The sequence below is a fragment of the Sciurus vulgaris genome (genome assembly GCF_902686455.1).
Source record: "Sciurus vulgaris genome assembly, chromosome: 6".
Lineage (NCBI taxonomy): Eukaryota > Metazoa > Chordata > Mammalia > Rodentia > Sciuridae > Sciurus > Sciurus vulgaris.
This window is the reverse complement of record NC_136466.1, coordinates 19,515,654-19,531,160: the sequence shown is the minus strand read 5'-3', so window position 1 is coordinate 19,531,160 and position 15,507 is coordinate 19,515,654. Positions and strand designations below refer to the sequence as shown.

Sequence of the window (15,507 nt, the reverse complement as noted above, 5' to 3'; positions counted from 1 at the left end):
ACAGCACATCTGCACCCAATGTCCCTCCACAGGGAGCCACATTCTGTCGTCTCTGGTATTCTTCTTGCTTCCTCACTGGTTTAAAGGCTCATGAAATCAGGGGCATATCCCCAGGAGTCTTTATATCCCCAGTGTTTAGCATAGTATTTGCCACAGAGTGAATGACTGCTTGATCAAGTGAATGAAAGTCTATTCTAAAGAAATGTAGTCACTGAGCATGCACAGACTTGGCGGAGGCGGGAATCAGGAGACCCTTCTTCTATGTGTGGTTGGCGAGTGTCTCAACTGGTACAACTTGGGAAAAATTTAAACAAAACACACATGCTTTCCAATTCAGCAATCATGCTCTAGGAATGAATACTGTAGAAAAACTCATATATGTGTATCAACGCACGATGGTTCAACCATCCGATAAATTCCACCAGTCATTAAAAAAGAATCGGGCAGCGCTCTACTGACTATCTACCTGTCTGCTTACCACAGTAAATATTCTCCAAGGTTCCTTAAGTTTAAAAAATAAGGGGCTAGGGATATAACTCAGTGGGTAGAGTGCTTGCCTTGCATGCACAAGCTCTGGGTTCAATTCCTAGCACCACAAAAAAAAAAAAAAAAAAAAAAAAAAAAAAAAAAAAAAAAAAAAAAGAAAAAGAAAAGGCCAAGTCTTGAACTAGCTATGATATGCTTCCTAACCTAGATTAAGGATGAGCTTATGTACATCACACTTACGCGCTTCTATACAGGAGACTTCTGTGGGAAGGACTTGCAGGAAGCTGATAATGAGTGTCTCGGGGTGGTGGGGACAGAGGAGCAGGCACCCTGACTTACCCCATTTGACCTTTGATTGTCTTTTTTTGTTGTTGTTTTTTTGTGATGACTGAAGATTAAACCCAGGGCCTTAGGCATGGTAGGTAAGTACTCTACCACTGAGCTACGTCACCAGCCCTGACTCCCTCTTAATACATAACCATATGGTTGTGTTAATGTCATGGACACAGACTTGCTTTGCTGTTGCTGGAGAGCTGGAGGCTAAAATCTCATCTGGGGAAGTGATGTTTTGGCCCTGGCTGAGGTTGTGGCCTTGATGACATTTAGTTTGGATAAAGAAATGGGCAAGTCCTATGTTAGTAAACGTGCATTCAAACAGCAACCAGATTGCTGGGTCAACTTTTCCTAAATGGATACAAGTCCAAGGAAGACTGCAGCGGCCAAGCAAGAAGGAGGTTCTCCAGATCTTGCCAGACCCCACCTCTTGCCAACAGTGTTACGGGGGCTATTTGGGGCCCCAGAGGTAAGGGAGGCACTGGTGAGACGGGCTGACCCATTCCTGCCCTGTATGGACCCATCAGTCCAGGACTCCTGCCTAACCTTACAGAGGGAGTGTGGACAGGTAGGCTGCCTGTCCATCTGGAGCAGACTGGGGTGCTGCATGATCTTTTCCAAAGAAGGACAGAGGGCCAAGATTAAGGAAAAGAGGCAGAGAGCCACGGACGGACGCCTCCTTTTCCCCGTCTACTGCATTCTCCTGGAAGGGTGGGGGGCCTGCTGCAGGAGGAAGCTGCACTGGAATCTGGAGGGGCCTAGCTGAGCCCCTGCGAATGCCTTGGCCAGGAGGATTTTCTTTGGTCTAGAAAACATTCAGCAAGTGGCCCTTGTAAGTAAGGACTCTGCTGAAATCTTGGCTGCTTACAGACCAAGGGGGGGGGGGGGGGAGGCATTTCCTTTTCCATCTGCCAGGATTGTTAAACATTGGCTCAGAACTCACCATTTTTCTAGGTATATTACCCCCCTTACAGATTTTATAGCAGGCAATTAGGAGATAATCACTGATACTTCCTTGTTTTTTTGTGTAGTAAAAGAACCTCCCCCGCCACCCAGCTCTAGTTGTTGTCCTTACTGTTGACTCTCATTTTATTTTTGGTTTATAGCAAAAGATCAGGGAAACCAATGACAGGCTTCTTGAGAAGGTTGCAGAAAGCACAGCCCAGACCTGGTACGCTGGGGGCTTCAGAGGCAAGCTCTGATTCAGCGCACGGAAGGAAGGTAAAGGACAGGTGTTTCACAGCGATTATCAGAACAGACCGGACGCCAGATGGCAGGTGGAGCAAGGGACCAAAGGCAGGTGGGAAAGGAGCGGGCTCGGAGCCCTGCCACAAACGGGCAGCCTGGCACCCAGAGAGCTAGCAGGGGCTGCTACGGAAGTCTCGAGGAACTCCTGCAGCAATGTGACTGCAGCCAGAGAAATTTCACATGTTAGCATGAGAGCCCTTTAAGGCATGAATCACCCACTTCCCCCAAGGCCTCCCAAGTTGTTTGAGGGGCCTATACAGGGAGTCACGTGAAAACTTATTTCCTGGTAGGGCAATGGTCTGCTTAGAGAGGCCACACTCTTGGCTGCCCACTAGAATTCATCAGAAATGAGACTATGAATGTTCCTGTCCCACTCTGGGCCAGAAATACCAGACTCTCAGGGGAGAGAGCTCAATCATTGTGTTTTATGAAAATTCTACATTTCCCTTCTGTGAGGTCAGATATGCAAATATTTGTCCAAGGCAGACAGCTTCCCTGTGGAAAGACCATTTAAAATGTCGACTGGATGATGAAAACAACAACAACAAACTATCCAAAAAACAAAATACCTATTGGTTATCATTCTGCCTAAAACAGGATCTCCCTGGGTGTTGTGGCATAGGCCTGTCATCCCAGGGACTCAGGAGGCTGAAATGGGAGGATTGCAAGTTCAAGGCCAACCTCAGTAACCTAGTGAGGCCCTAAGCAACATAGCAGGACCCTGTCTCAAAATAAAAAAAGAAAAAGGACTGAGAATGTAGCTCAGTGGTAAAGTGCTCCTGGGCTTGATTCCCTGTAGTGGGGGAAAAATAATTCTCAAAATAAACTCATGAACCAGAACGAGTGCCTGTATTTTAATGATGAGAAGATTGAAGCTTCCAGTTTAGCAAGTTGACAGAGATAGAGAGCTAATTCATGGTGGAGCTGAGATGGAAACCTGGGATGTTGGACTCCAAATGAGCCTGATTCTTCACTAGAAGGGATCCTGCAGGTTAGCATAGACATTACATTGATTCTTAGAAAAGCCTGGTAAGAGTTGTAAATATAATCAGGTGACAAAAAGGGGATATAAATAGGTTTAAGAGGTGGTTTAAGGTGATACACCAAACCAGAAGTAGAGCTAAAAGCAGAACCTGCCTTTTCTGACTGTTAGCCTGGACCCTCCCAGACAGCTACCCATGGTGTGAGTCTACCGTCAGCTCCAGACTATGGTCAAGCAACCTGACTAGCAACAGTATTCTCGGCTGGTCAATAAAGAGAACGTGTCACCATCTCACCTGCTCATGCAACAAGTTGCACCTTAGTTCATGCAACAACTTCCTCATTGCTCCTGAATGAACTTAGGACTTGGTCTTAAAATGTGCTAGCCAGGGTAGAATGACGACTTTCATGATCTGGAAAGATGGTGTGTGGGTCAGTATGTCCCTCTGGCTGGCCATCAGCTATGGGGTCTGCATCAGATTCATTCTGCCTGGTTTGGGCTGCTGTGATTTGTGGGCTGAACAAGGAGAAGTGAATTGGTGTGTATACCCACACCAAGAATAAAACAAAAACAAAAACTTCCTTTTTCTCCTGAGTTCCTTAGGGGAAGGAGACATTCATTCTCAGGTGCATGAGATGCCTGGGGTATCTACAACTGGAAGGTGCCCAAAGACACGTACAATCTATGTCGAATGAGAATCCACTAAGTTTGTTTAAAAAACCATTTGGGTGAAGAGTTGGGGAAGAGCATTCCATTCAGAGGCAGCAGAATTCAAGAAGAGAACGACTGGATGATGCACATGTCCTATTGCTACATCGCTTGGGAAGATCAAAAAGGAAGCGAGCAGAACCCCACGCCTTCCCAAGGGCATCTCTGGTCACTTCGCTTCTCCTGCATGCTTACAGGACCATGTGTTTTAACACACTGTTCTTGTCAACCTTTCAAAGTTGCTCTTCAGTCCATGACAATGATGCAGAGTGTTAACTCAACTTTGTACTCACCAAAGTTAGAGGAGTGACCCTGAATACAGATTTATGCATTTCTTTGTCACAGTTAGGAAACAGAGTCCTGGGTTATGAAAACTAGATAGCAATAGGGAAATTGTTTTTTATATGATAGGCAAAAAAATGGCATTTCCAATTGGTATGTATATGTTTGCCAAAAATGTTATATATATATATATATATATATATATATATATATATGCATATGTGTGTGTGTGTATGTGTGTGTGTGTATGTGTGTGTGTGTGTGTATCATGGGAAAAATGGGACTGGAAGGACATTGGCCAAAAGCATTTAAAATCTAATTTTCTAATAATGGGATGAGAGCACTCTAGGGTCCATCTGTTAGTCTGTGTCTTCTTAAAGATAGCTGGGCTTCTTCAGAAGATTCCAGAAGACATGTTTTCATGTTCCCCGGAGAAAGAGGAGATATGAAGAGAAATAGGACAGGAGTCAGAAGGCCCTGGTTCTGGCCCTGACTTCTAGAGATGCTGTGTACTCGTGGGGAAGGAAGCCATGTCTCTGTTCACTACCTGGTGGTTGACTGATGGCTCTTCTAATGGATCAGAGGTGAAGGGACCACAGGCAAAAAGCCCCAGACCAAAGTCACAAACTTGAATGCCCACAGGGGCCAGAGGTGACCTAAGGGAGTAAAGTGGACAATTTTGACATAGACATTCTTTGTTTTGTAAGTTTCAAACATATTCTACCAAAAAACATACGCTCTCATTTTTTTCTTCAGACGCACAAAACCTTCCAGGTTTGTCTCTTGTTTTTTCTACTATGGAAACATGGGAACCATACATATTTCTTTTTTCCCTTAATTGTGTAATTTGAAAAAGATGCACAAGAAGAAAGCTGCTGGCTCTCAGCTCGGTGATGGGGATAAGCAGAACAGCGAGAGGTTGTAACGAACTGAAGATTGTGTGCCCAGTCCAAGTGACATGATTCCTTAACTCGAGCCAGTGATCGCCATGAGCAAATGCTGGCCTGCTGTGGAGAATTCTTCCAATTGCATTTTGAAGAGAGAATCTCCATGTTTAGATGAACTCTCCTGATTTCTAAATATTAAATATCTGAAATGAACAAGAATTGTATATGCTGACAAGACAGTTGGGTGGACTGCATTCAAGACCAGGGTCACCATTTTTAGGACTCTTTAGAGTTTATACAGTCACTTCTCTTTCATGCATCTCCTCCTACCATGGGACACTTGTAATTCAAAGAGAAAAGACAGGGACTTACCAGGGAGCTGCTGAAGGCCACAGGAGGCTGTGAGCTTTCACAGCGACCAACAGACCGTTGTCGGGAGTGGCCCTGGATGGGCACGCGGGCACTATGGCATCTCCTCAGAGGCTGGGCACCTCCTTGGCGTCTCATCGTGGCAGGACCCTGGGTCCATCTGGCTGGGAAGGACAGGCATTGGTATTGGGTCCACTCTTCACTGTCTGAGTCCAGTTCCTTTGGAGTTTCCAGTCTCTTGGCTGCAAGAAAGGAGTCTTGTTGTACTTTGGTTGGGCCACATCTGGGGAGATGCTGGACTTTACAGGTAAGGGTTGTAGCACAGGAAGGGTCTAGGCTGCTGTGGAAAATTGGTAACTGGGCTACTGATACTGGTGAAAGAGGGGTATCATTAAGTCCCACAGATTCAAATCTTGTCTCTATTACCTTCTAGTCATGTGACTTTGAGCTTTGACTTAACCTGTGTTTCTACTTCCTCAGTGGTTTTTAAAAAGTTCCTAACTCATAGGATTGTTTAGAGGATTTAATGACATGATGTGTGAAAGTAATTAGCATACTGTAAATACTGGTTAGTAGTATAAAAGAGATCAGAAGTTCCCATGTAGATGGTAAATTTTCACCATCAAAAAGGGATATGGCTGCCTATAGCATCGCTTTTCTTTCTGCACAACTCCCAACCAAAAGAACGAAGGCTGCTCTCCTGAGAGTTTCTTTTCTTAGAAAGTGTGTGCGTGGCTGGGTGTGAGAATGACAGAGAGTGTCTTATGGGCTACTTTCAGCCCATATGAGATAATACTCTTGGTATCTTATGGCTGGCCTTATCTCCTAAACCAAAAATTGCCTCAAAGTCTAAGAGATTTTTTTTCAAAATAGGTTAGTATGTAAGGAATTTTCTAGATAGGTCGAATATGACCATGTGCCTAGATCTAGACCTGTTCTGACATGTCACATAAAGTGACCTGAGAAATTCCCAAAGCTTTCCTGCGTGACTGGCAAACCACTGGGACATGTCCCCAATCCATTCCTGACATAAACATGCTTTGTAACAAATGTCACCAGACAGAGATCAGCTGGAGAGTTACTACATGTGGGATCATGTTTAGCCTTGGTGAATAAATGAAAGTTTACGGGAAATAAGAAGAGTCCCAAAGTGTGCTAGGGCAGGCCACAGGATACAGGATGCAACTTGCCCAAAGGCCACTCAGCCTCCACGGACAGCCAGCTCTTGTCCTTTTAGTCCTCTTCACCTAGGAGAGCAAGGTGTTTCCTGTTGGAGAGGGGGATGGAGGCCCTGGGGCACCCTCGTACCATTTTCTTGGTGACAATACTCGCTGCCCATGATGGAGCAACGCCGGAACACCATCTTGTTCTCTGTCAGCGTCCCCGTCTTGTCGGAGAAGATGTACTGGATCTGGCCCAGGTCCTCGGTGATGTTGAGGGCGCGACATTGAATGGACAAATCAGTCTCCTCATCGTATAGGTCAAGGTCATTGTGTAGGAAGAATACTTGCCCCAGCTTCACCAGCTCAATGGACACGTACAGTGAGATTGGAATCAGCACCTGAGGGGAGATGGAGGTCCACTGTGTCAGAAACCAGGAGTGTTCCCTACCTCCAGACCCACACTCGTGTGTAGCAAAGGCATTTGACAGGAAGCTGAGTCAGCCCACAGGATGCTGTTTGTCTGGGAAACTGAAGGTCAGTGACTTCGTGCCTCCCCTAGAATTCTTAGGGGAATCTGTGAAGAAGGTGTCTGTTCTTCAACCTGGAGTGGCTGGGACAAGGTTGGCCTTCACCAAATAGTTTTTAATGACTGAGCTGGAAGCAAGTGAGGAAGCCTTAGTGCCTTTGTCCAGTATTCCCCGAGCCATCTTAGATCTCTAGATCATGTAGGGCCACCATCCATTTTTATAGGTACTTAGACCCACTGTCGATGACTGTCTACTAGTTCAATACCTAATATTCATCCAGTGCTTGCTCTGTGTTGGATGCTGCTCTAAGTTTTAGAACTGGGAGTCATCTGAAAAAATTCCTTAAAGAAGAGGAAACAAACCAATAAGTACATGTTGAGTGGCGGTAAGTCTTATGACAGAGAATAGAGGAGAACAGATGGCAGGGAGTGATGGGTGGGAGGGACTCTTACAGACCGTGACCTCTGAAGAGATGAGGATGTGAGTTGGGAGGTTATCAGTGGGAGGAGAGGTCTGGGTGGGGGAGCTGGGTTGGGTGTTTGATGGGTGATAATAAGCTGGCCTCTGACGTGCATGAGGAAGAGAGAGGCAGGAGCCAGGGATGGGGAGGGAGTCGGAGTCCAGAACATTCGGCCCTGTTGGCCATGTCCAAGGACTTTGGATTTCACCTTGAGCAGATATGAAATTACTGGCAGACTCTGCAGAGGACAGGTGTGCTCTGTTCACCTTTCAAAAGAATTACTCTCCTAGACAAGCAAAGGATTAAAAGTGGTTCATCAGCCGGGTGTGGTGGTGCACACCTGTCATCCCAGCTGTTTGGGAGACTCAGGCAGGAGGATTGTGAGTTCAAAGCCAGCCTCAGCAAAATTGAGGTGCTAAGGAACTCAGTGAGACCCTGCCTTTAAATAATACAAAATAGGGCTGGAAGTACGGCTCAGTGGATGAGTGCCCATGGGTTCAATCCCCAATATCCCCCATAAAGTAGTTCATCAATAAGAGGGCCACGAATCACCCTCAAATAGCACAAGAAATCTAGCCTGGTGAACTTCACCAATACAACTATGACTTCTCTCATCTTTCCATTAACCAGATTTTCTTATGGAGCTTGAAGACTTTTTAAAATTCATCTCCTTCTCTCTCAATGCCTTATATTTAGTTGGTTCTCTGTTTTCTTTTTCCCATTTTGCCCTTTGCCTTCTCCATCTATTAGATGCTAAAACACCAACTCCTGTTTTCCTTCTCTCTCAATGCTGGGGGCTGGGGAGTTCTGAGTCTCTCTGGGAAACCTTTTCTTCTGTTTCTAGGTCATTCGTGTTTTGTCTGTATCTGCCAAAGAGACAGGCACGTGTGGGTCGCTGTTGCAATCCTACTCTTAACAGGAAAGCCTGATAAAGATTCTCCTACTGCTGTTATCTGAGGGACCACGTCCCCCGCACAAGCCAGGGCTCCTCTGAAATGACTTTTCAAAATGCTTTGAAAGCCAATACTTTCAAAGCCTCACAAGAAAGCAATCGCCACCTCCTCACCTCCATCCAGTTACTTCTCTCTTGGGGCCAGCACTGACCTTTCTTTATTTTGCAAAGTTGTAGTTGCTCCCTACCTGGAGCAGGATGATCATTGTGAGGAACATGTAGAAGCCCCCAAGAGCAAGGGGAAGGAAGTGGCCGTCAGCGTCTGGCACATCGAAGGGAGGGTGATCCTTAAAGTTCCTATTCCAGAGGCCGTGACCTGAGAAGAAGCAAAGCTAGAGATGAGACGGAGTCTGCATTTAGTCTCGAAGTCAGTCCATTCTATCAGCTTTGACCTAGTCCTGGAAATGGGTGGGCTTGGGAGACGCCCGGCCTCATCCACACTACAGGTACACGTGTCCGTGGCTCTTCCTAATGTGATCTTCCTTTGATGGCATGATGCCCGTTGAGTCTGTTTTACCAGACGGCATCAGTAGGGTCACTTGCGTTGCGATGAAGTCTTGTTAGAGCAGGGTTGGACACAGGGGGAAGGACACTTGTTCCTTTTGGTTGTGGGGGAAAGTGTGGTTGGGAGTCTTGACACACCCATCTCCCTTTTCCTCATCTACCATCCATCCATTTACCCATCTTTCTGTTTGCCCATTCACCCCTCCGTTAGCCGATGCTTATCAATTTGAGGAGTCCATCTTGGTTCTTGAGGAGTTCCCTACCAAGAACCTGATGTAAAGGGACACATTGCACCCAGCATTCCAGAACCTGGAATGCCATGGGAGCCTGGAGCGGCTGAACTGCTTCCTTATCTGCAAAGGGGAGTCAACACCCGTGTCCGAGGCCTAGGCAAGGTCAAGTGCTTCTACCCTCTGCTACAGCGTTCTGAACATCGGAGTAATCAGTGATACTCAGAGACACTACCTAACTATAGGGTCATTACCACCCAATGTGTATAAAGCTCTCAGCTCCAGGGTAAGACCTACAGGGAATTTTGGGGAATGTTGCTCTGCCCAAAGATGCTCCATTGCCCAGGAGGATGGACCAGATGCCACCCTATGTGGCAGAAGGAAAGAGACTTATGGACATGGTGCTGGTTGAGGGTGATGCTACAGAGCAGAAGAAGTGGCACACAGTAGGGGGCCCTGGAGGAGCAAGAGGAGAACACAGGAGAAGCCAGAAAACATTGCCAGGAGGAGGAGGAGGACTGGATGGGTCCTGGGCAGGAGTGTGTGTGGGGGTGGGGGAGTCCAGAAGGGCAGCCTGGGCAAAGAAAGAAGAAACAGCTCCCTTAGAAAGCCCAAGCAGATCTGTGGGCAGGAACCCTCCAAGGACGCTCCTTCTCCCAGGGACTCTCAGCTCCTGCAGGGCTGAGCATCAGCGAGGCACCAGTGTTGTCCTGCGGTATGTGAGCTGTTATTCTCAGAATCCCGCCCCCTCCCCCTTTATCTTTCTCCATTTATTATTCTGGCAATCTTCCACACTGATCTGGTTGCCTGCGCTTTATCTTGCTGTATGGCCTTTTAATCATTAATTTCCTTTCTCTGGAGATACAGCGAGATGATCTCAAATGTCCTTTCAGTGCAGACAGGTCTTGAAAAACCTGTCCCAACACAGGGAGCTGCAGGACTCTGCGAGGTGGCCACGTAGACAGGTGCCTGTGCCCAGGTGCTCTCCTTGCAGCCATGAGCCACCCTTGCGTGGAGAGCTAGCAGACATACTTGGGAAGTAAATTTACAGAAAACTCCAGGCCACCCTCAAGACGAAACCCTCTTGTCTCACTGAGGTGACTCAGCAGATCTGAACGCAGGGAAGTTCTTCACCTTTCAGACACAAAATGTTTAACGACGTCAATGGTTACAATTTCTAAGGCAAGAGAGAGCAAACACCACTGCTTTCATTGGGGCAGGGGGTCAGCAGTGGGGTCTCCACTCAGCCCTCAAGTTCTTCCTCAGGATCATGATCATCCCTGGTTTTTTTGGGGTCTCCTTTAGTGCCCCACGTATCATTAATAGATTTAAGCACAGGGGAGAAGGGGTAAAAGCTTTACTAAGGATTCACTTAAATGACCCCAGGTCACTCCCATCTCTACATCCTGAACTTGGCCATTCTGTGGTTCAGATTCAGTCTTCGTCTTGGCCTTGCTCTTACCACACCAAAGAGCCAGCTGCTTTCCTGCCCACAGTGATTCTCATTCCTCCTTGTGCTTCACTGGTGCTCTCCATGAAGCTAGGGTAGCCCCCACTCCTTCCAGAGACGGACCACGCCACCCTACCCCTGAACCTGCCTCTGCCATCCTCCAGTGAGTGCCTACTGCATTTGGGAATCGACTCAGGCAGCTGCCTCTTCAGGTGAGGCAACTCCCATTAGTGTTCCCGTCCCACCTGCAGTAGGCTGAGTAGTGCCCCCCTCCCTCCATATTATACAGCCTGGTCCCTGGCCCTGTGAATACACTGTCTTATATGGAAAAACTTTGCGGATGTGGTTTAAGTCATGGGATTTGAGAGAATATGCTAGGTCATCCAGGTGGGTTCAGGGATGTAATTACAAGTGTCCTTACAAAGGAGGGAGATACTGCTACTGATGGAGGGGGACTGAAGAGATTAGATAGATGGACTTTGAAGATGGAGGAAATGGCCATCAACCAAGGAACACAGGCAGCCACAAGAAGCGGAAAGAAACAAGGAATGAATTCTTCCCTCAGCCTCTAGAAGGAACCAGACCTGCTGATCCTGACCCAGCAAAACTGATTCTGGACTTCCAACCTCCGGAACGGTAGAACAGGTTTGTGCTGTCCTGATGCATCTGGTCTGCTGATTTTTCACAGCAGCCATAGGAAAGGAAGGCGGTGCCTGTGTGCTGCCCTCCCCGCGTGGGCCAGGTTGGACCAGTGATGCTTCCTGCTGGATGCCAGCCTGGGAGGCCCGGTCCTGCGTCTGGAGCAGCTGGTGAGCCTCTCATGTCCAGAGAGTGCCCAGGTTCCATAAATATTTCATGAACTAAGACATGACACAGGATATCCCCAATATTTATGAGCACCTATTATTTTCAGGAGACTTTTGCATTCATTTTCATTTCTTTGGCATCCCATTCAAGTAGACAGCATAGGTGGTATTTTTTCTTAGCCCTATGTTATAGATGAGGAACCGGAGGCTCAGAGAACAGAAGCAACTTGCTCATAGAAACAGAAGACTGTGTTTTTTCCCCCCAGGACATTCCTTACCTACGGCTCCAATGAGACACATGAGGAAGAGGAGCCCGATGCAGAAGAAGATGTCCGTGTTCATGCGCCGCTCAATCTTGCTGCGCTTGTACCGGGGGCCGCTGTTGTTCAGCATGGCTTTCGTGTCGTGGCCTTTGAGAGAGAATGTGAAAATCAGTCCCTTGGCCCCTGGCTGCCTCTGCCCTGGATTATGCACCTGGCTCTCCTCCTAAGAGCTTGGGATGAAAGGTTTTGTTTGCTGGCGGAGGCTGTCCTGCCTCCGGGAGGTCGCTGAGGATGGGGACAGGGGACTCACAAATGTGCCGGCAGGTATCCCCTACCTGTCAGGCACTGTGTTGGGCCCTGACAGAGCTGCCATGCTCAGCTCTCTGTGGACCCCTTATTTTGTAGTTGCCAGAGACTTGTAAGTTTCTGGCAGATTCAAGTAGGCTGTCTTTAGGAAGGGCTGCCCAGAGGCAGTGTTCCGGCCCTTATGGTAAGACTGGAGTGTTCACATTCTGCTGAAGCTAGACAAGGACACGAATAAGAGATCCCAGTTATTAACTAGTACCACAAAATATATAAAAACAGTAAGCAAAGGGCTGAGGCAGATAAGGAATGCCATTAGACAGCATGCTCAGCGAAAGCTTCTCCAAAGAGGCGATATTTAAGGGAGAAAGGAAAAAATGTTCTAGGCTGTGAGACTCTGTGCTGTGCAAAGACCCGGTGGTAGGACAGTCCTTGGGGCCAGTAATTCCTGTATTTCCCTTTTTGGTTGTGCTTAAAGTGTTGGTGTTTCCTGTATGAGAGGAGCAGAGTCCAAAGGCCATCACCCCAGCACTGACCCCGAGTGGCCTCACCTATCTTGGAAATCTGCATAAAATTTTATTCAAACAAAGGATGACAAAATTTGAAGACTCTCCATATCTTCCAGTTATTCCCTTTTCCAAATGAGCAAACTGACAACTAGAGAGTGGAATGGACCTGCCCAAAGAGAACAAATTGACATCAAATTCACCATGATTCTGAGTTCCAGTCTGTATCTCCTACCATCAACCTTGATGCCTAAGATCAAGCAGCACAGAGCTAGGAGTTAACCCAAGGCACTGTCTGGGACAGAGCCTTTCCTCTGGGGTGGCTGAATTTTAGTTGCCAAGCTGCACTCCTCAGTGGTAAAATTTAAAAATGGCAGGCACGTATTTTCTGTGAAAAATTAAAGAAAACAAAAACATCAGTTCCAGAAGCAAATGACTTCAATGCTGTTTAGCTGGTTGCCTTGTGGATTTGAAGTGGCAACAGAAAAGTAGGAGTGAACAAACTCCAGGTTTATTAAATTAGATTCAAGAGGCTATACTTGGGAGGATTCTGGCAGATGATGAGCACTGGCCAGCTGGGGGTCCACCTTCACCTGCCTCAGGCTCAACACATGCAGGGGGTCCCAGGACCATCCTCTGCCCACCTGCTCCTTTTCTGCTGAGACCCCTCTGTTGTTTTGGCTAGAATTGGGTACAAGGGAGGCAATGTGGTATTGAGATCAGGGCTCTAGAGTCAGAGCTCAGCTCTGCAGATATTTGACCTTGGGTTACAGGGAGTTAATCTCAGAAGACATGTGACTTCAGGCCAATGAATTCATTTGTTCCTCAATTCCTTATTGGTGAAATAGGAGGTAACGATCATGTGCATTTGTGGTGGGGGAATGAATGAACACAGATAGAGTACCTAAACTCGTTCCTAGCCCACTACTGTGGGTTAAACCACGTCTGCAGTGATGAGCACGCTCCTCCATATTGGGTCTTTTCCTTCTGGAAAGCTCAACTTAGCCTGAGTTTTTGACTCTGATGACCTCCTGTGTATCTGTTGACAATTTCCCGAGAGAGAAGATAACTCTGGACCAGTTATTTTCAATCAGTGTTGACTTTATTCCCCAGGAGACCTTTGGCAATGTATGAGAAATTTTTGACTTGGGACTGGGGTGGGTCTAATGACTGTCCTGGGTGGAGATTAGGGATGTCGCTCAGCACTTTACAAGAGAGCCCCTCACTGCAAAAACTGGTGACAACGGATTAAACGTCAGTTGCACCCAGGTTGACAGCCCCTGCTCTAGATAATGATATTCAAAACAATGAGTGATATTTTTGCTCACTTTTTTTTTTTTTTGGTCTAATTCATTCTAGGTACTGTTTGGGTCTTTTCACAGATAACTTCCTTTGATCCTTATACCCCTCCAAGGTAGGAACTATTAGTTCCTATTTAATAGAAAATTTAACCAGCTCTCACAGGAACATGCCGAACACAGTGAATTTTATCTCTAGGCTGCCTGGCTATCTAGTTTAATTCCCTTCAAAGGTTCCATATCACTCCTATCACACATTAAGGTGTTCTTTTTTATACTCAGGTGGAGAACCACCGCTCTAAACCTGTGTGGTCTTTGTCTTTCTGTTTTCTCGGGCAGAGATTGCTGGAGAGTTTGGGAGTAGGAGGTCTACCAGATGATGCTGAACTTCATTGCTAAAGAGCTTAAAAGAAGGCACCTGAACTGCAAAATACACTCCTCTTCCCTAAATTAGGAAAAGCTAACTAGTGACGTTATTTTTAAAACGACCTGTTTTTCTTTGACAATCCTAAGAAGTGAATCTTAGAGTAGAGGGATATTTATGTCTAGCTTTCACCTCTATCAACGTGGAATTCTACTCAGACCAAAATGAACCAAAGCAAAAAGCAAAACACTCCAAGGTATCCCAGGGAGTGGAGGACACTTTCTGTGAATTACAGACTCTCCTGACTCTTTCCTCTACAGAGGGAGATGTCTTTAGTTGTTCATGTAACGATAGAAATTTACTGAGCACCTATCATGCACCAGCTGTTAGGCAATGGGGACTCACAAGACTACCCTTTGGAACTTTCAATTACTTTGGGAAAAGTGCTGCTGTTACCCTTTTGTCATTGGGAAGCAGAATCAAAGTGGGAAGGAAAGAATTCCCTGCTATAGTTTGGATGTCACTTATTCTCCAAAATGTTAGAGTCATCACTAGAGCTGAGTCAGTGCCAGAGCCATGCCTTTGAACCTCCCAAACTGTGAACTAAATTAAACCTCTTTTCATTATAAAGTTAGCATGCATCAGGTATTTCATTATAGTAGTGAAAACGAACAATAGGTTCTTATATCTGAAGCCATAAAATGAATAAAGATAACAGTAAAAACATAACTACAAAACTCATAATTAAAGCCCACACTGTACTAGAGAGACTGCCAGGTGCCTTTCACGTGTTGCATTATCTGATCCTCATAAATTCTCCAGAGCAGATACAAGTATTCTTCGCACTGTACAAATGAGGAAATTTGGGCATAAAAGTTGAAGTTGTTCTACAGGCCCGAGAAGACAGCTACTCTCCACCCTCCCTTCAGTTAGGGTCACCAATCCACTGGGTGGGTGACGCTCTCTGTCTGCTTCAGATGAGTGATAGCAGTTTGGAATCTCATTATGTCTCCTGCAGACTGAGTGAGCTGGTGTGATCCCAGTCTGCTTCCTCGAGAGCTGGGAAATTATGTGACTCTGCTCTTTGAACTGCTGTGAATTCTTACTGAGTGAACATGGATTTGGAGGGAAAGGATGGAGGAGGGAGAATAAAGAAAATGTTGTACAAGAGAAAGACCCAAGGACAATGACCTGCATAGATGACAATGCCAACAGCCACCTCCGTGTTTCTGATGGTGCAGCCTCGAAGCAGAAGACTCTCACTGCCAAAACCAGTCCTGGTCTGGTCAGGATGCTCCCTGGGGTGATGAAGGAGAGACAGGGGTGGTTTGGTGGCCTCTCCACATGGTCACTGGTTAGCATTGCAGAAGAAAACCGGTGAGTAAA

General features: G+C 46.5%; 1 protein-coding gene across 6 annotated transcripts in view; it reads right to left on the bottom strand.

Annotated features, from left to right (window-relative positions):
* ATP10B (ATPase phospholipid transporting 10B (putative)) overlaps positions 1-15,507 on the bottom strand; it is a 323,628-nt gene that overhangs the window by 46,579 nt on the left and 261,542 nt on the right. For 5 of the 6 annotated variants that reach the window (XM_079143825.1, XM_079143823.1, XM_079143824.1 and 2 more), the window contains 5 exons: positions 15,313-15,419; positions 11,666-11,797; positions 8,586-8,713; positions 6,604-6,856; positions 5,299-5,537 (listed from right to left, as the gene is read on the bottom strand). In XM_079143825.1, the coding sequence (XP_078999951.1) occupies positions 5,299-5,537; positions 6,604-6,856; positions 8,586-8,713; positions 11,666-11,797; positions 15,313-15,419 (859 nt within the window). The remainder of the gene's footprint in view (positions 1-5,298; positions 5,538-6,603; positions 6,857-8,585; positions 8,714-11,665; positions 11,798-15,312; positions 15,420-15,507) is intronic. The other variant, XM_079143827.1, reaches the window with a different exon arrangement.